The following is a 24,522-nucleotide window of genomic DNA, read 5'->3' as shown; positions in this document are numbered from 1 at the left end:
ATGTCCTTCCAGGCTGTCAAATATTGTACCTCCCTGAATTGACACTAGAAGCTAAGCCAATTCTTAAAATTAATAATTTTCTGTTGGTAACATAGTATAATCCTTGGAGAAGGTAGTATGCTGCTCAGTACTAGGCTCATACCTGCCTGAAACACATAATCAGTGAGCTTGATCATGTCTTGCTTCATATAGTCAAGGGAGGTATGTCTCAGGTCATTAATGCCCACATGGGCTATGACAGAGTTATACTGGTACCTGTGGTTCAATGACCAAAGTGTCTGTGTGACTTGTCGGATACTAGCTCCAGAAAGGCAGCTAACCCTGACTCTCTCCTCACTCAGTCTGTTGATGGGGACATTGGTGTGCCTCACTATATAATCACCAATGATCAGTAAAGTTGGCTGTGTGCCAGTTTGCCTTAAGTGCTTAGCCATACAGGCACTGGATACAATGTTACTATGTGTAGTTATGGGTGGCATTTTAATGGAGTGTTTATGTGATGACTAAGGACCCTTTCTTTGACTGTACTGTGCAGGAGGTCTTAGTCTTTTAGGAGGATTACCTGTAAGTTCCCCAGCATAAATAGTTTTATATGTAGGGTCTTTAACCTGTGCAGTAGGTGTGGTGCAAGTGTCACTGGCAACATCTATAGGATTAGTTTTGGTTGTATGAGAGAGTTTCGCTTCCAGCATTAAAGTGTATTTATACTTCTCACAGACACTATCTGGTTTATTAAGAATAAGTGAGTTGTCAGTGTACAGAAGGCAATTGCTACAATACCTCAGAATACCAATTTTAACCAAACTGACCACAGACAGAGTTGAGAAGTGCATATCCATGTCCACTGATGTACTAGAGAGGAGTTAGATAAACTTAAATATTGAACGAGTTAATAAGACAAGCAACTTGATGAGCAACACCCAGCTATGGGCAAACTAGATGCTCTAGTAGTTAAAAAAATCTGTCTAGACAGTAGTGCCACAAGAGTGCCGACCATAGAACAGGACGAAGACACTCAGAATAACAGGCACAATAAGCCTTAAGTAGCAATTCCCAGCTCAGAAGGGTGAAGGCTACCCTTTCCTCACATAAGAGCATAGACCACAAACTTTCCTAATGTAAAATAACTGGTGTGAAACCCAAGCGCTTAAACCAGAACAAAGATGTTTAGAATGACAGGCACAATAAGCCTTCGCCAGCAATTCCCAGCTCAGAAGGGCAGAGACTATGGTCTTCTCCCACAATAGTGCAGACCACAAACCTTCTTAATGTGAAATAACTGGCCAGAAGACCAAGCTCTTAAACCAGAACTAAGACACTTTTAGAATAGCAGGCACTATAAGTCTTCAAGCAGCCATTACCAACTCAGAAGGGTGCAGCTACCTCTCCTGCCACAAGAGTGTAGATCACAAACCTTCCTTTTGTAAGACAACTAGTTTGAAGCCTAAGTGCTTAAATCAAAACTAAGAGACATAGAATAACATTTACAATGTAATCAGGCTACTAACAAGCACTAATAAATGCATCAGAATAAATGCAACTGAACACTTTAGGAACAACCAGCAAAAAGCAAAATAAAGTAATAAAGTAGAAAGAAGCACATATACAGCAAAAGGAACTAATAAAGTACATACTATTATTTATAAGGTTAACTTACTGAAGCAGTAATAGTATTTTTTATTAATGAATTAATGATGTTTTTACTATTGTATTACCAAAACTAAGGAATATCTTTCAAAATAAATTATGCAAAACATTTAAACAATTACCTACCCGCTCACCAGGTTCCCCCTTCGGGCCACTCTGTCCTGGAATTCCATAACCAGGGTCACCCTTAAAGAAATGAACAAGACTATGAAATCTTAAATTTCAACAATATAACACCAAGCACATTGTTCAAAGTAAATGATAACACAATCTTGTATCTATACAGAAAGGACATAAATTTGCCAGCTTTACATTCTAGAAGCCGTTTCATAGATTATGGAACAGCAGCTGTAGGAAAATTAAATTAAAGCAGTAGTGCGATCTATGCTACAAAGCTCAGTTCTGGAAACTGGTGGAAAAAGAATAAAGTGTTTGTTGCTGCTTTTAGTTGTTGTATTTTGACATGTTATCTCATTCTTATTTAATATCATTTGCTGTATGAATTTAACCATAATGCAAGACACCTTTGATTGCATCCCACTATTGAATCAGCCAGAGTGAAGGTCAGTTACTGAAAGGTGTAATTTTTAATAAACAACATATATTCCCCCTGTGCAGTACAGAATACAGTGAGGAAGGAATAAGGTATATTTACAAGTACAACTGACATTTGTCTATGGTCAAAAGAATAACAGGCATCAGCATATAGTGCATGTCTTTGTTATGCATCTCTGTTATATACATGTATCTTGATGTTTACTTAAAGTTCCCCTCCTTCCTAACTGCAGAGACCCCCAGCTCTTGCTGTAGTCATTCAATAAGTTTTTAATCCTGATCTTCAGTACTCCATGCAGTGGTGAGACCTTTAAGTAAGATAAGCCTCACTACAAGTGTATAGTCGGACTTACGGAGTTTCAGGGTACTTTGTAGAAACTGCTCTACTAACAAATCCTAAAGGAAATAAGTTTGCCCAAAACTCATTCAGTGAATGAGGCTATGCATTCAACACACTTGCGTAGTGTAAGCTCCATATCTGGAATAGCAGTATTCTGCTTTTTAGAAAATGACTGAAAACAGCAGAGTTTTTCCTACATGCATAATTAAGTGTGGAAACTGTTTTCCAATGATTCTGGCTGCACCTTTGTGAGAATTAGCTCTGCCTCCCTCATCTTAACTACCCAAGGCTGTATTATATGTATGGAGAGCCTTCCTGACTTTATTTCCACTGCCAAACACAACTTCTAAACATAATGTCAGTTCTCTTAGATGATAATTAGTACTCAACCATCATGTGTATTACTTTAGATCCTATATTATCCATTGCAATTCAATCAGCAGTCATGAAATCACCTATAAAATGGAGACTACTTTTAGTTTTACATTTAACCCCCTTATGAATAGTATATGTCAGCTAACTTATATTTCCTCTTCTCACTCTTTAACTCTGTTCATCTCTTCCTCTCTGTCTTCTCATTACATGCATATCAAAAAAGGGAAACCTCTTCAATCTGTAAAGTTGACAAACATCAGCAATCGAGCCATATCATATACCCTACATTCTCCACATGCTAAATCCCATAACTGTATGCTAGAAACCCCAAAATGAGCTTAAGATAAATCCATATAAACAACTCTTGTATCATCTCTTCACATCGTGTCATTAGCAGCCCTTTCCTCTCATTTCATGTGTGGGCTTACTTTGTAACCTTGTCCACTGCCACAGATGATTTCAGTCTCAAACTAAGTGGAAGGCAATTGGACTACCCCGACATAGTATAAAACCAGTGCATAGTCATGAATTCAGGGTCTGCTGTACACTGTATCTATTACAAAGCTATATTTCCACTACTACTCAGATGTCTTGGCTATCACAGAAACTTCTCCAAGATCCAACAGAGTGAACATTGAAGTACTGCCTCCTGGATTCAGCATTATAGGCAAGGCAGACAACACAAAGAGTCACGTTTCTACTTCTGCTATTCTCTTAGACCTATCTAAGTAAGGCCTTTGACACCATCTGTCATATTCTCCTTTTATGAAGGCTGGCTAATGTGCATCTGGCACACAACACATTCAAATTGTTCAGCAGTTTTCTATTTAATTGACAACAAATAGTAAAGTGGTCACAAGCAGTTTCCACTTTTCTACAAAAATAATATAGGCATTCTACAAGGTTTAATAATTGGACCAATTCCTGTTCAATAATCTTTGTAAGTGACATGATGTCATGCAATTCTGACACAAAGTATCTCTGACAAGATACTTTAAGGTAATTTTTTGACACATAAAAGGAATTGACCACCTCAGTATTCAGTAAGTAAAGCAGCTTTGGTATTTGATTACATTGTTTCTGTGTATCCTCTGACCTGGAGGGATAGATTCCTGTCCCAGCAACTCCCCTCACTCTGGAATAGAATCCCATTCCATATTCGACAGAGCTCCTCTCTGACCCTCTTCAAGAGAAATCTTGATGAGTGGATGGGTAATCATAAGTTCTACCCTGGGATCACTTCAGGAGCCCTGTTGACAGAGGTCCAGGTTACTAATCTAATGGGGAGGCAAAAGCTATCACTCTGTGGCTAGGCTTATAAATGCTCATGGGCAGATAGCCTAGTACTTACCTATGAACCTATGAACCTGTTACAGCTGATTGAAAACTTTACCAAAATGGAATTCTGTTTCCTTCTAACATCATTTCAGCCTTTCATAGAATTTTTTTTTTACTCATACAAGTTGATATTTCACTGTGATCTTCATTCTCCAATTATATCAAATCTGATCTAAATTCACTGCTGTTATTATATAGTCTGAGCTTTTTATGGATGCATAAATGAAAAAATTATTGAAGTAGGTTTACATAAAGAATCATTGTCAGCAATTGTAAGAGATTTAATAAGTGTCAGCATGTTACTGTATAACATAAGAAATTAGTATTACGTTATGCGCTATTTCAAGATATGTGATAACCGTAGCTCTGAGTTTTAAATGTCAGACATGCAGCAATATATGCAGCAGTACATGCAGCAGTACATGCAGCAATATATTTAGGAGGGGTTACCTTCATTTCATTGACAGCTCATTTCATAGGTTCATAGGTTCATAGGTTTATACTAGGCTATCTGCCCTAAGGCATTTATAAGCCTAGCCCAAATTATTGTGGCTTTACCACCCCTTATAAAAAAAAAAACCATTAGTTTGTTGTGCCTCTGTCCAGCAGTGACCAGTGACCCAGATGTCGGGTCCTCTGACAACCAAATCAGCAAGACCAATTCACTGAAAGTTCATTTGACTGAAAACTCATTTCACTGAAACTCATTTCGTTGACAATTATATATGGCCTGTTCCCCACTGTAGTGCGATCCTGGAGTTAGAATATATAGTAAGGGGGGCACAGCCCACCACATTAAGGGGTGTGGGGGGTGAAGCCCCCTACATACTTTGGTTGTATATTGTTTTCTGCAAAACAGTTATTTGTTGCACTTGTAAATATCCATCTGCATAGTTTAAAATGTTTATAATATGTGGGGGGCTTCGCCCCCATACCCCCCAATGTGGGGGGCTGTGCCACCCCTTAATATATATATTCTAACTCCAGGATCACACTACAGTGGAGAAAAGGCCAAATATAACTGTCGACGAAATTAGTTTCAGTGAAATGAGTTGTCAGTGAAATGAACTTTCAGCGAATTGGTCTTGCTGATTTGCTTGTCAGTGAAATGAGCTGTCAGTGAAATGAAGGTAACCCATTTACTATTAGTAAAGGTCTTGCACTAACTTAATGGTGACAGTGTGAACTACATGATGAAAGTACTGCAAAAAAAAGAGAGGTTACCTTTTATTTTAAGCAAAACTTATAATAAAAGGCATGAAGTCTGACGGCAACAATATTTATTTTCAGTCAAGCAGTAAATTAATAAAAAATTCACACAATGCAAAACCATGTTGTACAATATTAAATTTTCCTTACCTTTGCACCCTTTGCTCCCTCCTCTCCCTTCTCCCCCTGTGGTCCTGGTGGACCCGGTGGTCCTATTTCACCCTGAAAAGATAGAAAGGGCATGAGTAATAAAAGAAGAGTGTCTTTGGTTCTGCTAGAACAGTTCAGTTTCTACTAGTATTCCCCAAGTAGATGAAAGCAAATGGCCAATACAAGGTTGACAAAATAAACCTTTGAACTCAAGATTTCCAGAAATGTTGTCCTGTTTTTTGTTAAGTCACTTACAAAAGGTAAGCAAATGAAGCTTGTTTGGTTTTCTTCTGCATTATTTTTACCTTTTTGTAATATATTCTACTGCATTGATATAAAGTTGTAAGTCAGTAAAATAATATTAAAAAAAGCTTTCACCAGATATGCTGTAGTTTTTTATTATAACATTTAAGAAATTAATCACTATGGCATATTTTCAAGCTGTGCACCTGTGTTTACTGTTTGCACAAATCACTCTGTGGACAGCTTTAAAATTAGTTCTGAAATTGGACCTTGTCCATCCTCCCTGTTACTGAACTAAATGCATGGTAAGGCCAAGAGAATGAACTGCAGAGAGTCATATAAGGACAAGAGATGTCTTCAGGATCTTTAACTAGTCCTTGTTATGTTTTTGGACCTATATCCTAGGCAAAGCCCAACTGTTAGATACCAACTAAATGAGTATAGCTAACAAGACCTAAACAGTCACCCTCTTCAAGTATTCAAATTCTGTTCAAGCATTATTTAGCGCGCTGAACACTCATGGTCAAATCTCCCAAAGCCACAGTCAAAATTAAGACTTAAAATCCAGGTGTTCTATTGGTGTATTAGAACTCATATGTGAATGAAATCACTCACTCCTCAATGATTCTCATCAGGTTGCCAAGACCAGCAAAAAAAGTTTTACTATAGAAATAGTACAATGAAAATCAAATCAACCCAGGAATTGTTAAAGACTGATCAACCATCCAAAATAATGAAAATACTTCAGATGCAAATACATAAAATGTATTACTTTCCTGATTTTTGGTTGTATGCATCCTTAGTATGTCGTGTCACTCATAATAATGTACCAACTACAGGATTCATTAGCAGCAGTTAATGGAATTCCATATAGCCATGCAGCAATGTTTTGCACAAACTGGATTAGTGGGCCCCTTTGGAAAATTAATCAATAGTTGCTGTAACTAAATATATAAAGGTTTTAAGACCATAGTTCTATGCATTGTATAAAGAAATCAGTGGCATAAAATCTGGTGATTTGTTTTGCAGGCTTACAGAAGAAAACATAGGCTATATTAGAAAAAGTAAATAGGTTCATAGGTTCCTAGGAGTTTACTAGGCTAACGACCACAAGGGCCTTTGTAAGCCTACTGAAAAAAATGAACTGGTAACCAGCAGTGCAGACAATTAGCAGAGCAGGCAAGAGCATGCAGGAATACACTTTATTGAGAAGACTGAGCGATTTCATAAGCTTGTATGAAAACTTCATTTGGATCATGTGTTACAAACAAACAACCCTATAAGTAAACCCCAGGATCTATCACATGTTCTAAATCTACCAATAAAAAATGCCAATAGGAGAATTATTTAAAACTACTATGTAACAACTAGGAAATATTAAACATAGATATCTCACTATCTGAAAAAATGTTACAATGTACATAAAACCCCCTATTCAAAAGACAATAACAAGCAACAATTAAAATACACATATTATGAAAATGTTGTCTAATGACACAACTAAAAGTCCATAAATAATAAGACTTTAGTCTCAAAACACTAGCAATATTGACTGAATCATTCAACCCAGGTGGAGCTGTAGCATTTAGTTTCAATTGCCAAACCAGCTCTTTGTAGTCAATCAAATCACGCCATGCCCCCCCTCAATATTCTTTTGGGCAGTATCCACACCAAAAAATAAATTGCTTGGGACACTAGTGAGATAGGCACCTCGAAATTTATTGAATATTTACATACTACAACTTCTTATTTAAAATTTATTTACAATTACAGTGAGACGTCCATCAGTTATTTAGATATATTGGTGACCAAAGATGACCACAAGGAATTAATACAGAGTACCATCTTTAAGAAGATCACTTACTCGAATAGTCTTTTGCATTTTAATAGTTGTCACCCTATACATTAAAAAAAGGGATAATAAAAGGACACTATATTAGGTTAGCCTGCATGATATCTGATTACGGCACCTTTAGAAGAGAATGTGGTGTACTAAAAAAATATGTTTTTAGCCAGGAGCTACCCACAGGACTTAATTGATAAGGTGGACAAAAAGGTTTCCATAAAAAAGAATAGAAGGTTGTATTCAACCTATTTTGTTGTTGGAAATATCCACAAAGGTTGAACAAGATAGTCGGGCAAAAGATAATTTTCTTTGTTCTTTTATTACCACCTACACGTATGAATATTCACAGATCCAGCAAATTATTAGGAACAATTGTACTATCTTTAAAGCCTTTGATGGTATTAGAGAAATTTTAGGGGATGTATCTAATTTTGTAACTTGGCGAGCCAGGTGTTTGAAAAATCTTTTGGAATTTGATGACAGGACCAATTCTATGGTTAGTACTAAGAGAAGTGGTACTTATAAATGTGGACATTGTGGTCAATGCCAATATTAACTTGAAAATAGTGAAATAAGAGTTAACAACAGATTGGTCAAAAGTAAATTTTATTTTTCTTGTAAATTTGTGGGTGTCGTCTATTTAGCTGTATGCAATAGATGCCCAAGTTTTTATGTGGGGAAGACTGTTAGTCAGTTTTGGGAGAGAATTTACGAGCATTTGTACGATATAAAGAATAAAAAAAAAAAAACAGCAACTCCCTTTATTCCCACATAGCAGATCAACCTGAGCATGAATTTTTATTTTTTGGTGTGGATACTGTCCAAAAGAATGTTAGGGGGGGGGGGGGGCATGGAGTGATTTGATTGAATACAAAGAGCTGGTTTGGCAATTGAAACTAAATGCTACAGCTCCACCTGGGTTGAATGATTCAATCTCTATTGCTAATGTTTTGAGACTAAAGTCTTATTATTTATAGACTTTTAGTTGTGTCATTACTCAACATTTTCGAATTGTTGTTTGTTACTGTCTTTTGAATAGGTGCTTTTATATACCTTGTAGCATTTTTTCAGATGGTAAGATATATATGTTAAATATTTCCTAGTTGTTACATAGTAGTTTTAAATAATTCTCCTATTGGCATTTTTATTGGCAGATTTAGAACATGTGGTAGGTCCTGGGGGTTACTTACAGAGTTACTTGTTTGTAACACATGATTCTGATGAAGTTTTGATACACGCTTATGAAAGCGCTCAATCTTCTCAATAAAGTGTATTCCTGCCTGCTCTTGCCTGCTCCTCTGACTGCCCTTCTAAGCCTAGCTATGCATCCCAAATCTCTGACAAGTTCTGACACCCTTGATAAGTGTAAGCATGGACCTGGGAGATGAACCATTTACAGGTTAGCTGTTTGCATTAGACACACAGGTGCCAAACCAGGAATGAATTTCCAGCTTCCCATCCAATTGTCCAAGTTGCACTTGAATTGGGTTAGGGAGAAGCTCTGCTTCATATGGATGGGGAGCCAGTTCCATAAACAGGGTAGTCTCTGGGATACATAGCTATCTCTCCAGCAGGTCCTCTTTATATCACAGGCAAGGTTTACATCTTCAGAATGGGTAATTCTGGTATTGTTTGTTTTGTGGATATGCAGGAGGTTTATCAGAGTGGGGTATGACAATGCCTGTATGCTAGGCATAGAGCTCCCCTCAAAAGCCTGCAGGAGACAGAATACAGGGACAGGGCCTTGAGGCAGTCAGCATAGGATATATTACTTATGGCCTGTATTCTTTCAGTGAGGAACCTCTGTGGATGTTCCAGTTGTTGGATATGGCTGGTTAGGTACATACCAAAGAGGACATTGTACTCAATGACAGGTCTGATGAATGCTGAATGCAGTGGAACAATGACTTCCTTAGACCTAGATGCCATACCTTTGTTTAAAAGTAGCGCAATATGGAATGATTTCAGCACCACTGTAGACACATGATGATCAAAGGCTAGATTACTATCTATGTGTGCCCCTAAGTCTCTGACTACTGGGTCAGCTCTAAGGGGTGTGCTGTCAATATGATAGTTACCAGGGATAGATGACTTCCAAAGGATACTATTATGCATTTCTTGGCATTTAATATTAGTCCAATATTTATTCATCTATTGAAAAATGCTTCCAGAGGTCATAGTTACTCAATAAGTGTATGTGTTTCATTTCATTTAGACTGTCTTTTTATGATGAAAATTTGCATGTGGTCAGGAGCATTCATGCATAGACTAGTGTGTTTTCATCATTCACTCAACTTGGTAAAGGTTTTAGCCTAGGACAGTAGGTTAATGGATGCAGCACATTTCATATGTAATTAATAAATAGTTGTGTTGTTATGCTGCTGAATATCATTAGAGTAACGATTTGATACTGTCATTATCCCTGACCAGTATGTGATGAAGTGGGATCATAGGATCATAGGAAGTTACTAGACTATTGGCCCTGAGGCCCTTGTAAGCCTTGCCAAGAGTTGAGCCCATGCATAGACAAACCAGCACCCAATGCCCTGCCCACCAGGGACATGGGTGGAATCCCAGGGATGTAATTTCTATTTCCCATCTAGTTGTCCAGATTGGGCTTAAAAAGGGGTAAAGAGGTACTCTGACATGGAGCGGGAGTCTATTCCATACATGAGAGAGTCTCTGGGACACAAATCTGTCCCGCCGGCAAGTCCTATTGATTCCCAGACCAGGTTGAGGCCGCATGTGCGGGTTACTCGAGTTCATAGGTTCATAGGTAGGTACTAGGCTAGCGGCCCAAGGGCCTAAGTAAGCCTAGCCAACAAGGTTCCCCGGCTTATGCCACCCAAGAAAGTTAATTTCTTGTGCCCTGTCAAGCAGAGCCACAGAAGTGATCCCTGGAGTGTATTTCCTATTTCCCATCCACTCATCAAGATTTTTTTTGAAGGGTGCTAATGAGGAACTTTGCTTAACATAGATGGGTAGCTTGTTCCAGAGTATAGAAGGTCTCTGGGACAGGAATCTATCCCACCAGCATGTCCTGTTTATTGTGGTGACAAAGTTTAGGTCTCTAGAGCGTGTAGCTCGGAGGGATTGGGATTTCTTTAGGTGTAGCATGTCCAACAGCTCTAGGTTTAACATAGCTTTATATGTTAGGCAGAGATCTGCTCGGAGTAGGCAATATGCTACAGAGTAAAGCTGGAGTTTTTTGAGATGGTCAGTATAGGGCATCTGTTTGAGGCCAGTAATCCTCTTTGTGAGGTACTTCTGTGGCCTTTCCAGCTGCTGCAGATATATTGTGAAGTACATTCCAAAAGGGGTGTTTCACTCTATAATGGGTCTAATGAGTACCGAATAAAGGGGAACAATGACCTCTTTTTTCCTGGATGAGAACCCTTTTGTGATGAGGTATGCCACATAGAAGGATTTCCTGACTACTGTCGAGATGTGATTATCAAAGGAGAGACTACTGTCCACCTGGGTCCCAAGGTCTCTTATCACACATTCAGCGTTAAGTAGACTGCCGTTTATGTGGTAGTTCATGGGTACAGAGTTTTCACCAAAGGGGATGACAATGTACTTTTTGGCATTGAGCTTGAGGCCATGCCTCTGACACCAGGCATCTGTCTCATTGAGGCCCTTCTGTAGGATATCCACATCATTTGGGGACTCGACTATGGCTCCTAGTTTGCAGTCAAATGCAAACGTCATTAGCAAGAGGCCTTCTGTGTTAGCCTGTACTTCAGAGAAGTAGATACAAAACAGGAGAGGTCCCAGGACTGAACACTGTGGTACTACACTTGTCACTGGTTTGTAGTCAGATTTGTAGTCTACACCTTTTACAGTATGGGTTCTGTCAGTGAGCCAGTTGGCAACCCATCTTGTGATGTAGGGATTTATAGCTAGTTTACTGAGTTTAGCTATAATTCCAGAATGGGAGACGGTGTCAAAAGCCTTGGTGAGGTCAAGATAGGCTGTCTGAACCACCTTACCCTCGTCTATGGCTTTGGTGACTGCCTCAAAGAAGTCGATCAGGTTCAGAAGGCATGATCTGCCTTTCACAAACCCGAACTGGGTGGGGTCTAGAGTTTGGAGGTTACCAATGTCTTTGTTTATGAGTTCCATGGTGATACGTTCCATGGCCTTGCAGACCAGGCTCATCAGGCTAATAGGGCGATAGTTCCCAGGATCAGTGGTGACTCCCCCTTTGTGGAGTGGGATAACTGTTGCTGTGCGCCATTCAGTGGGCACAGAGCCTGACATGAGACTATGATTGAACATGGTGCTTAGCTGGGGAGCCAGTTTGTTCTGAAGTTCATGAAAAACACAGCCTAAGATGTTGTCCGGTCCCATGGATGCTTTGTGTGGAGCTTGATTTGCAGGATAACATATAAACAATGACTGAGTTCATGGGGACATCTCTCTGCCAGGATTTTGCAGACAGAAATCATGAATAAGCCACTTTAGGGTTTCTCAAAAGAAAAAAAAAATGGCAATTTATGACCATAAAGATGAAAAATAAGATGTCAGCATAGACACCCAACAACCACTCCAGTTCAATAATGCTGAAATTCTTATCTCAAAACTACAAATTAATAAAAACAAAAATGTAAACATTGTCTGTGTTTACATTCCACCAGGGAGGAAACACAGAAACCTTAGAAAACTTCTTATATTGTTCTTGGGAATTTCAACATTGACTGGAACACTTGCTCTTGTGAAACCTCCACAACCCACATAAACCTCTATGGATTTACTCAAATCATAACCTCCCCCACCAAGACAGGGAAAACCCAATAACAAGGAAAGTACCCTAGACTGGATACTCATCAATATCCATCTTCAATCTTATAAATCAGGCATTTTGCCTGAGGACCTAAGTGACCATTGTCTTACCTATGTAATCAAGCTCAAAGTAGACTGCTCCTACCAACCCACCTATAGAACATTAAGAAACAACAATAATTGTATTCTCAGCAAGTTTCAAAATGAACTTAAGACATGCAACTGGTCAGTACTAAAATGTCTCCCCCTAGATGAAGCAGTAGCATACTTTAACACCAAATTCCTTGCTATTCTTAACTCCCATGCTCCCAGCGACTCTATTAGAACCGAAGTTAATATTACACCATGGCTTTCTAAAGATACCAAAACCAAAAGTTTACTCAGAAACAAAGCGTGGGCCACCTACCGAAAAACAAAAGCCCCACTTGATCAACTTTCAAGATTCAGACAGCTAAGGAATGACACCAAAAATCCATAACCTTAGACAAAAAGAACCAGTACTACCATCTACTGCAAAAACACCAAAACAAACCTCAAAAGTTCTGGGCAGGAATAAACAAACGACTCCACCCAGGCCAAAACGCCACTCCACCCCCCTCAGCTTCCCAACAAAAATCCCCAGTAGACATTGCTAATAACTTCAACAGTTTCTTCACAGAGAGTATCCAGTCTATAGCCAGCCAACTCTCTCCTAATGGCTCTAATTCTAATGCAGCCACTCCCTGTAAACAAACATACTTTACCTTCCAACTTGTTCAACTTATTCATGCCCTACTTAAGAAACTAAGACCCACAACCCTGGCTGCCGACCTCCTCCCAGCAGACTATCTGCAAAAGGCTGCTGACACCATAGCATACTCCATCTCAATCTTGATCAACAGAGCTATATCTGAAGCTACTGTACCCACTATATGGAAAATCTCCCATGTCATACCTCTCCATAAAGGAGGCAGTTCCACTGAACTGTCAAACTTTAGACCCATAGCTATTCTGTCACCTCTAGCTAAAATTATGGAGAAATGCGTACACATACAGCTCATGCACTACCTCACACAGAGCAAGCTGTTGTCCAACTTTCAGCATGGCATTAAGCCACACCGCAGTACTACTTATGCCCTCCTATCTTTCTCTACCATCATTAACCACAACCGCAGTAATAACAAACTATCCTCAGCACTCTTTCTAGATCTATCCAAGCTTTTGATATGGTTGACCACAAAATGCTTATAAATACCTTGAAGGCCTTCTCCTTAAACAACCATGCACTCCAGTGGTTTCAATCCTACTTGCAGGGCAGGCAACAGGCAGTCCTATGGCAGGACAAGCTATCATCTCACCTACCTATCACATTAGGAGTCCCCTAGGGCTCCATACTAGGACCCCTTCTTTTTTCCATCTTTATCAACAACCTTTATTCAGTCATCCCAGATGCTACCTGCATTCAATATGCGGATGACTCCACCTTGATTTGTTCTGATACCTCACCAGCTACTTTATTTACATTAACCCAAAATACCTTCAATACAGTAGAAAAATGGCTCTCCAATCAACATCTAATCCTAAACCCCAACAAAACTAAGCTGCTCCTCTTCTCCCCCACACACAGGACCCTCCTGCCATCCTTTAACATAACCACTAACAATGGCACTATCATCTCCCCAGAAGCCCAAACTAAACTACTGGGTGTCATAGTTGATAACAACCTGAAGTTTGATGCACATATCGATCAAACTATCAAAACCATTAATAAAACACTTGGCTCTCTTTACACAATCAAACCTTTAATTACTCCACTTGTTAGAACTGCAATTGCCCATTCTCATCTACTATCCACTCTTCTCTAAACCTCACCTCTATTCTCCAACTTACCTACTGCAGTTCAACCAGCTAAAAGTGGCACATAAAGTCCTTTACCAACCAGAAAATACACCTGCACTAAAAAATATTATCAGCCCCTACACCAGCACCCGGCCACTGTGATCATCCACTAGACTCCTAGTTCAAACATACAAATCCAACTACTTAGCTGGAGACTCTCTGTTTGCCAACTCTGTTGGAAAAACATGGAACAGACTCCCAGCTGACTTGACCCTAGAACCCTCACTAACTGAATTCAAATACAAACTCAAGAAATACTTCAAAACTCATGGTTATGTCCTTGCACTAACCCCGACTGGTGACCTCTCTATTACTAAGGTGCCTTACCTTCAACTACTTCTAACTTTTTCTACCACGCCATTTCAAGGAGGGTCAGTTGTATAACTGCTGCTCAATGTGTCTTAAACCTGAATGTAATGTTATGTATATATAACTTTGAAAATAATGTTATGTTTTGTAAAGTGTTTTATAATAAGTTAGTACTATATATGCTAAATGCTGGTATTGCTTATGACTGTAATCTGCTTGAAACTAGAATTTACTAAATGTTCAATGATATTATTATCTTGGAGCTTTTCTCCCCGGGCCTCCATTGAAAATGTACATATATCCAGTCGGACTATCCCGGTCAACAAATGTAAAATAAAATAAATAAATAAATAAAGTGCAATACCAAGAAGAAAATGCAGAAAATGCAATAACCTGAAACTGCAAAACGTCGACATCCATATCATAGAAAATCAACAAGTAAACATAAACATCCTACCCACCACCATAAAAAACTACAGCAACAAACAAAAACAAATAACTATATACTTCTCTATATTTAAGTAGGAGGGGAAGCCCGCCTGCACTCCCCACACCCCTGGCTAATTAAATATATCAACTCCGAGCTCACTCTACACCAAAATAAATGGTGAATATATTTGTATGTGCTGTACTGCTGCATATCTAAAGTGCAGCAAAATAAGACTTGCTTACCTTTCTCATACTTTATAGTAGTATACATCTCTCTGATACTTACCTGAGCTTGCAACCTAATGCCAGCCATTTTCTTTTTTTTTAGTGCAACGTACAGCATGTTAAAGACATACAACCTCTTTAAAGTTTTACAACACTATTTTAATAGCCATTTCGTTACTTTAACATTGGGGTTTGTAAACAATCAGTGTAATAAAGTTTCGGCATTTTCATCTCAGTATTGTGGTCTTCAGCATTTTGAAAATTCGATGTTTAAAAGTATATATATATATATATATATATATATATATATATATATATATAGGGTCCATTTATAATTTCAAAATACTGAAATCCTGACTTTCAGTATTTCAAAATTATAATACCGAAGACTGAAGTTCGGAGCTTCTTGTGTTGCGGTGTGTGAATGCATAGGTGTAAGTGCAGGTAAATATGTATGAGTGTGTTGGTTAGGGTCTTTTGTGTATGTTAGTGTGTGTTGTGTATGTTAGTGTGTGTTGTGTATGTTAGTGTGTGTTTTGGCTGTGATGTGTGTGTGCAAGGGGCTGTGAAATGTGTGTGTGTGAGTTACCTTTGTGTGTATGATTGTGCGATCTCTGAGTTAGTATATATAAGTGGGGGGCATTGTGGTGTGTGAATGCACAGGTGTAAGTGTGGGTAAGTACATATGAGTGTGTTGTTTAGGGACTTTAATGTATGTTAGTGTGTGTTTTGGCTGTGATGTGTGCATGCAAGGGGCTGTGAAATGTTTGTGTGTGAGTTAGCTTTGTGTGTGTGATTGTGCGATCTCAGAGTTAGTATATATAAGTTGGGGGGTGGGGGGTGAAGGAGGGCTTGCCCCCCTGCTTGTCTGCAGTGTTGGATTGTTGGATTTGATTGTGGGGTGAAATGTGTGTATGTGTACGTGTGTGTTGTAGTTGCACTGTAGGTTTGCGATTTTAAATTTCGCGGTTATGGGGTTTCGGTATTTAAAGGTTTCGGCTATAGAATTTCGAAATACTGAAATTCGGGATTTCAGTTTGGGATTTCAGTATTTCAGGATTCTATAGTGAACCCATATATATATATATATATATATATATATATATATATATATATAGATAGATAGATATATATATATATATATATATATATATATATATATATATATATATATATATATAGTTAACTAATAAAAAAATGAACGCTTATGTGAATGAACCAAAAAAAAAAAAAACAAAAGATCAAATCACAAAATCTACAAAAAAACCCCACATTGTTTTATGCAGGTTGCATACCCTCATACACGCCCAACACCAGATGTTAATATATATATATATATATATATATATATATATATATATATATATATATATATATATATATATATATATCAAACAATTTCAAAATTGCCACAGCATAGTGGAATGGGCAAATTCTGTGTCCCCATGCACAGCAATCTCACTTACACAGCAGCCAACAACTAAAGTAACAATGAAAAAAGAATGTTTGCCCTTTTCAGTGTTTGTTATTACAAACTGCAACTACTGTAGTTGAAAACACACTTGATGCAATAGCTTCCCATGCTAGATTAGTACTAGGTTAACTGCCCTTGTGAGCTATTTTTAAGCATAGCCAATTACTTCATGTGAGTATCAAACTCTGTACCTTGCGTTTGTAAGGTAAACACCTTAACCGTTATGCTAACCTCCTACCCAAGATTTTTTTTAATTTTATTTATACTTTGTTGAACAGATTCCTTGCACTAGGCTAGTAGCCTCTTTTCAGTGGACACCCTTGGTGGTGTTTATACAACTAGGTGAAATTTGACCAGGGCATCAGGGAACATCCTCTACTCTTTTTGATAGCTCAGGTGGATGTAAAAGATTTCACTGCACCTACCATCAATGCATATAAACAGAGCCTTGGTTTAGCATCTCATCCAAAGGAGAGTGCACCACCCCTTTAAAGTGCACTGCAGTGTCAGCAATCCATTTACATGCATGGGAGCAGAACCCATTCAGTATTAAAGACAAGTATACTACCTGTCGTGCTACGAACACAAGGAGCAAAGTTTATCCTGACCTCCAGACAATGTCTATATGGAGTTTGTATGTTTTCCTGTGTGTCTCTGTGGGGTTGTTCGCACCTCTTAAAATGTACTAATTGTTTCCACCTCAAACTTATCCAAAAAATGGAGTTGTAGGCAGCGGCGCAGACTCTAGATGATGCATTTTATGGGGATAGCTGAACAGACAAACTGCTTTGGCCACTAACTATTGTAGACTGCATCCTCTAGATAGAAGAAAATGGATCACAAACTGCATGCTGTGTGAGGGTGCAAAGATTGTCTCTAGGTGATTTTGGTTGTGTTGACTAATGTCACCAAAAAAACGGGCATGGGTATTTGATAAGTGAGTCGAGGACCCAACCTGCACCAGAGACCCATGCTACCAGTGTGAGGGTCTATGAGCCCCTTTTGGCCAGTGTGTGCCTGCCATAAAGTCCAGCAGCCCTGGATCAATAAGCTACTGGCTGACCGGTGTCTGATTATGCAGCCTGGGTTACCTGGGAGAGGTCTATTGGGCGAAAGCTGGACATAAAACTAATCAGCCAGCCAAATATGAGTTAAGGAGTTCTACACGCAATGCAGGTTCACTGACAGATAAATAGGCAAATGTTTTGCAGTATGTGTGCAAATTATGCATCTACTGAAAGTGTTGTCATAAATGATGCACACATGAGCCAATAATGTGTTTCATACATTAGTATCATAACCATATGGTATCCACATAAGTTCCCAAATGGTCATCCGGTTATTAACTGGTACAATCATAGTCAGTTGGGACACAAAGGGAATATATATATGTGTGTGTGTGTGTGTGTGTGTGTATATATATATATATATATATATATATATATATATATATATACATAGATATAGATATTATCTGGATATAAAGCATATTCCTTTACAAGTCATGTTTGTATAATGAAATGACTGCTAACCCAAAAAATGCTGACAGTTTTCTTTCTTTCTCAAGAGACAGCCTTCTACCACTTTAATATATTTTTCAAGCATCTGTCAGCATATATTTATGATTAAACAACAGGAAAAGTGTCATTCTCTATGCAGACTTGCATGCAGTATAAATTTTACAAGTCCCAATGGTTACAATATCGGGTCTATATTATACACTCGAAAAATCTTTTCAGTGAATACGAAAACAGCAACACATATTGCGCGAACCGCGAAAACACCGAACGCCCTAAACTGCAAAATTCAAAATCTCGAATCGTCACAGTTGGCCAATGCCACCACCCGCTACATACTACCTACCCAAACAAAATAAACCACATACATACACTAAACAAAACCCTACTTCTAACCATACACTACGCCTTGCATACATTACTATCTATGCACTTACCTTAACCCGCACCCTAACCCTAAGGTCTGTAACTATCACACATTTACCTTAAGGAGCTATACCGCAGAAGGGCCAACTATGACGATTCGACATTTCGAATTTCCCGCTTCAGGACGCTCAGTGTTTTCACGGTTCGCTGAATATGTGTCGATGTTTCCATATTCGCATAAGTGGACCTTCACCATTCTAATAAGAAACCAAAATATCCCTCCAACATAACCTCAAATAATGCCTTTGTCAGCCTTCATTCATCATTATTTCTAAGAATGGTCATATACAAAGATGCATTTTTATTTTTTAAGCACATGGCTGAAACAAGTAGACCGATATGCTGACAAAACATATATGGTATCAGTCTTCATGAAACACTGAGTAGATATCTTACTAATTTTCAGCCACGTTTATGGAAGATAAAATGGATGGAGAAACGTATCTTTACACCTACAGTTTTACACATACAGTCAAATATATTGTTATCTTTATAAATAATTGCACTGTAGAAGTAAAGTCTCTTCACGTGTCTTATTTTTATACAGCAAATCTTTGATTCTAATTGTATACTTTAGTGATGCCACAAAGCGAAAGAGAGGGCTTGAGCCCTGACTGTGATGCAGAAAAACAAGTTCAGTTACCATTTAGGGATCTGGCAAATCTGAGTGTGGGGGTGTGCATCATGAAGCTCTGTCTGCTCACTTTCTTCAAAGTGAGATAATGGTGTATCATGTTCCTTATTCAGTTTTTTGGCAGAATCAGGAGATACAGTAGGCTTAAAGCAACATACTGGTTAGGGAAGAGGTGGTTGAGATGGGTTATATTATGTTGGCTGAGAGATTTATTTTTCTTGTCAGCATACCTGTTGATTGTTCCCTTTGCCTTGACATTTTATATAAGACATAGCCAGTGTGATGGGTTTACAGAGAAACCACAAAGCAAAGTTCCTCTGATGGCTATCTCTATAATGGCTGCTCATTGACTGGCTTCTGTCCAAATAAAAATGAATAGGAGAGAGTCTGTAACAAGCCAGGTGGTCAGCACACACACACACACACACACACACACACACACACACACACACACACACACACACACACACAAATAACCCCTCCAAATGACATTTTAATAGTGTGTTTATTGCAGTATTTTACTACTAGTTGAGACAATTTAAACTACTAAGTAGATGCATTGAAAAATGCTCTTTCATCTTACCCGAGTACCTTTCTTCCCTGGAGGACCAAGAATCTGGAAAGAAAAATAAATAAAGAAGTTATCATATGAAAAATATATATGTTTACAGATTATTTCAAAATCACCTGTAATAAAATTTGGGAAAAAGTATAGCTCTCAAATACTCAGAATTTTGCAGAATGTCCAGATTTTTGCCTCATATTTTTTAGTTTGTTCTGCATAAAATTTGAGTTTTGACAAATTATCCAGGATTTCTATCATTAAATAATGACAGTTTGAGTTTCAGACTTCATATCCTTCAGATAATAGAAGTTTATTCGAAACATGATGTTCTAGCAACTTCATAAGTTTCCCTCATTTTTGTTGTTTTTCCCACCTTTATTCTTGGCTTTGTTAAGATTTCTTGAGCAAAGTTATTGCAAAAGGATGAAAATAAATCTGCACTCTTTCTGATATGATTTTAGTGATTTCCCTTAGTTAAAACCATGTGTACAACCGCATGTCTCTGTATCACTTTTCTTAAAAAATGAAAAAATAAACAAGCACAGGAATCTGTCTATTTCCAGCCACACCGCCACGAGTGTTGAAGGAAAAAATATAAAAGACAGAGAAACTCGTGATCTTAAAACTTTTCTAATAAGCTCAGTTACAATAATTTCCAAAAATCATGAAACCCAGTTAGTGTTCCACAGCAACATGCCTTTATTTGTCACAGACAAGCAATCCTCGGTAACAAAAAAATCAGGATTCTGAATGAGTACAGGCAATATGTGACAGAGAGGAGCCTATCTTCACTGCAAAGTATCTGTTAATTAGGAAGCCTTTGATCTACTGTGGTACTTTAGTGCTGATGCCAATGTCTAGGAGGTAGACTAAGGTCAATGAAATGGCACCAGCAAGATTTCTGCTATCCATGTTGGTGGGTATGTTGTTGGTTAGAGACTGGAGTATAGTCAGTATAATGCTACCTAATCAGAAGCCATGTTTTTTGTTGGAGAGCAAATTATATTTTTTCAGACATGAGATAAGTTGGTTACAAATTAGTTTTTACAGTATTTAGTTGAGGGTAGGAAATATAGAGATTTTCCAGTAGTGGCTGGTGGAGGAGGGTTTTGTATCATTAGAAAGAGGTCTGATAAATGTTGACTTCCAGACTGTGGCCATGTGTTCACTGCGAGGCTAAGATTAAAGATATATTTTAGAGGGGTAACAATGTACTCTGTATAGTAATAAAGAAACCAAGGGCACAATTTGTCTGGTCTAGAGGAAGAGTTAAGTGGGATCTGTTCAAGTAATGGATTATTTGCTTAGCAGTGATTTCAGTAAGGTAGACTGGGGGAATGTACTCAGGAGTGTTGGGCTCCATTAGGTAAGGAGACAAGTAAATGTTGCACATGAAGGGGAGATTTTTTCAGGAAGCCAGAAAATGTGAGGGTGCCGGAATGACAGGTAATATGTCTTTGTGTGAAAAATTCCTCTGGAGGTGCTCTCTTAGAGATATTATTTATCTCCCTCCAGAATTGTCTGGCAGAATTAAGTTAATCATTATTTTAGGTCAAAAGGGTTGACATGATATCACGGTATTCATTCACAACAGGACTCATAACAATTACCTGCTGCAAGTCTCCCAGATCTCACTAATCTAAATCATAACCTTCTAGAAACATGATATATACCTTACTGGGGATCTTCAAGAACAGTGGTATAATCCTCAATAATTCATACTTCTCATGAAAGTCCATCCAGAACACGTTTTCCTTTTTAACTCTCCAGCTTAACCTTGGTTATCCTATATATTCAGTTTGTGCCTAGTATGTTGGAATGACTGATATCCCATGTCCATAAAACTTAAAAAAAATGCTTTAAAATACAGAAGTGATGCTATCTGAAAAAGACTAAGTATTAAAAGAAGAATTAATTAATATGTTACCCCAGAAGCTGGATCACCTGCGGGACCTCGATCACCCTAGAGAAAAAAAAAACAGAGGAAATATTAAAGGTCTGAGCAAACACTTATACTGTGTCATTGAAATGTATTACCAGCAAAGAGAGTACTTAGGAATGACAAGACATATCTTGCAAAATGTTGTTAGAATTCAGAAATTCATTTAATTATTACTGATGTAAAATTGAGAAATCTCTCTAAAAGGCTTTGCATTTAAATCATAATACATGGAAAACCATTAAAAGTATAAGAAGTATGCAACCATTATATTTTAAACCTGGTAAAATATATCCCTTTGTTAAATATTCAGAAATGTTGAAGTTATGTAGTTAAAAAATAATAATAATTAAATTAATCAATAAATCAATCAATAATTCATAAGTTCAGGATATTATACGTTTTGCAGACCTATACTTGGGCCCTAAGGCCATCAAAAAACACTAACTCCATAAAGGAAGGATTAAGTTTCATTACCCATCAATGCATCCAAACTAGTCATAAATGTTGCCACAGTGGTTGAGTTTCTTATTTTTTTCAGGTAATTATTTCCAGATTCAAGTGAATCTTTGCACATGTTATCAGAAAAACATAGGGATACACTAATACATCAAAGCCCTGTACTGATTACCTGGGATTTTCTATTTGACATAAAGTGTTACGGGAATTAGAGATGTTATAATCCCCCAGCTCTGCATAATAATAATACATTTGACTCTGAAGTCTTATGTATGAAAACACACACACATATAAGGCTACATTCTAAGTCTGCTCAGACTTTTTGATAATTTCTTACCAGAATGTGATTTATTGTTCAATCTTCTCCCCTGTAAATTTCTAAGCTGTGAAAGAATTAGCATTTATCCTCACTAATACTGAGAAAACAGCAACAATACCAACTAAGCAGAAATTGAATTGGTATGCATGCAGCGTCATGATACATTCCAAAACTGGAGAAAAGAGGACCTTGATAAGCACCTTCCAGAAATAAGAAAGGTACTTAAGCTTTTGTTAAGCACCCCCATAGTGCTGTTAAGCTCTAGTCTCATACTATAGTATTAACAGTGCTTTCTGACAACAACAGAAGTGTACTGGGAAGCCATTAAAGGGTTTATTCAGACTTTGTAATTCCAAATGAAACATTTGGCATTCTGAATGAAGTATTTACTGGCTTGCTGATGGTCTTTGGTGGCTGCTGTCTGTGTTGCAGTGGTTAGTTACATATTACTTTCCTTGGTGTAAAACTACTTTCCAGTACTACACTCTTTTTTTCTACATCTACTGCAGTACATTTGGAGTAGCTAAAGCCTCATGCGCACTACAAAGAATTATAATTAGCTTTCTCTAATTATAACCTTCACACCTCATGTGAATGTCTTGACATTCTTGTCTTTAAGGGGTACATGATCACTTACTGAGCAGTGGTTTACTGAAAGTCATAATACTGAAACCAAAATCCCAAAATGTCAAAATAGTGAAACTTTACAATGTTGAACTCAGACATACCTAGTAATAGTTTATATGCACTACATATGTACAGCACTCAATAACTCAGACAGTCAACAAAACAATATCACTTACCTGTTACTGAAACATGGAAACGAGGGCTAACATTGCTCTGAGGGCGGGGGCAGGTCCAGCTCTCTAAACATGTAGGGGAGTAGGTGTTTTTATTTCAACAATTTAACATTTCAGAATTTTGACATTTCACCACTGCATATTCAATATTATAACTTTCAGTATACTGCTTATCAGTAAGTTGACATTGACCCATCTCGGTTATGAAGTGAGACTTGTTCATAATCCTTTGTACAGTATTTACAAATCAACCATATCTGTCCCAATGTCTTCCACAGTTTTAGTTAATTTCACTGACTCCAATTAATTGTCAAGAACTGCTCGTTCAGCTAGCATCTGTATTAATTGCATTAGCAATCTTTACAACCTTCACTGAAACATTCAATCATTTTGCACAAAACATGATCCTCTAAATGCAATACATTTTAAAATCGGGAGACACACGTGACTTTTAACAAAGTAATGTGGTGCATCTATTCATTACATTTTACTAAGTAATTTATTTGAAAATTCATTCTAACAACAGAAGTTTAAAAGTGAGCACCATATATTACAACTGTTAAATATATAAGCTTTGTAAGGGTTCTCTCCTGAAACTTCCAACTCCATATTACATATATCTAAGCAAATTGTGTTAAGACAGCAGAGTTCCAATAATACTTCTGGAAAGATATAAACACATGCATGCATGCATGCACTGACACACACATACACACATATATACATACATGCATATATATATATACACACACACACACACACACACACATCCACACACACAGGGTTTGTTTCCCTAAGCCCTTATTTGCCTTCTGTGTCACTTTGAGCATGTCACTTATCAGATGCTGCTCCTCAAAAGGGACTTTGTGTCTAGTGGACCTACCTAGTTAACAAACAGCTGCTGTTATTGATGTTAGCAGCTGGCATAATGGTTAATGTGTTTCCATCACAGGCACAAGGTACATGGTTTGATTCTCACTATTGGTTATGAATTATTAGCTAGGCATGTAGTAGTCTGCACACTGATTGTCTAGTATTTACCTGTGAACTAATATATAGT

At 37.8% G+C, this 24,522-nt stretch overlaps 1 protein-coding gene across 1 annotated transcript in view; it reads right to left on the bottom strand.

The window, feature by feature from the left end:
• The window catches only part of LOC122815075, a 3,014,144-nt gene that overhangs the window by 2,264,644 nt on the left and 724,978 nt on the right, over window positions 1-24,522 (bottom strand). Inside the window, exons 42-45 of the mRNA XM_044087319.1 lie at window positions 21,873-21,908; window positions 19,964-19,996; window positions 5,615-5,686; window positions 1,774-1,833 (exon numbers count right to left, since the gene is read on the bottom strand). Coding sequence (XP_043943254.1) covers window positions 1,774-1,833; window positions 5,615-5,686; window positions 19,964-19,996; window positions 21,873-21,908 — 201 coding nt within the window. The remainder of the gene's footprint in view (window positions 1-1,773; window positions 1,834-5,614; window positions 5,687-19,963; window positions 19,997-21,872; window positions 21,909-24,522) is intronic.

The sequence above is a fragment of the Protopterus annectens genome, chromosome 11.part0 (assembly GCF_019279795.1).
Source record: "Protopterus annectens isolate FY-2018-M chromosome 11.part0, PAN1.0, whole genome shotgun sequence".
NCBI lineage: Eukaryota > Metazoa > Chordata > Ceratodontiformes > Protopteridae > Protopterus > Protopterus annectens.
The sequence above is the reverse complement of the archived record's forward strand: the minus strand, read 5'-3'. Positions and strand labels throughout refer to the sequence as shown.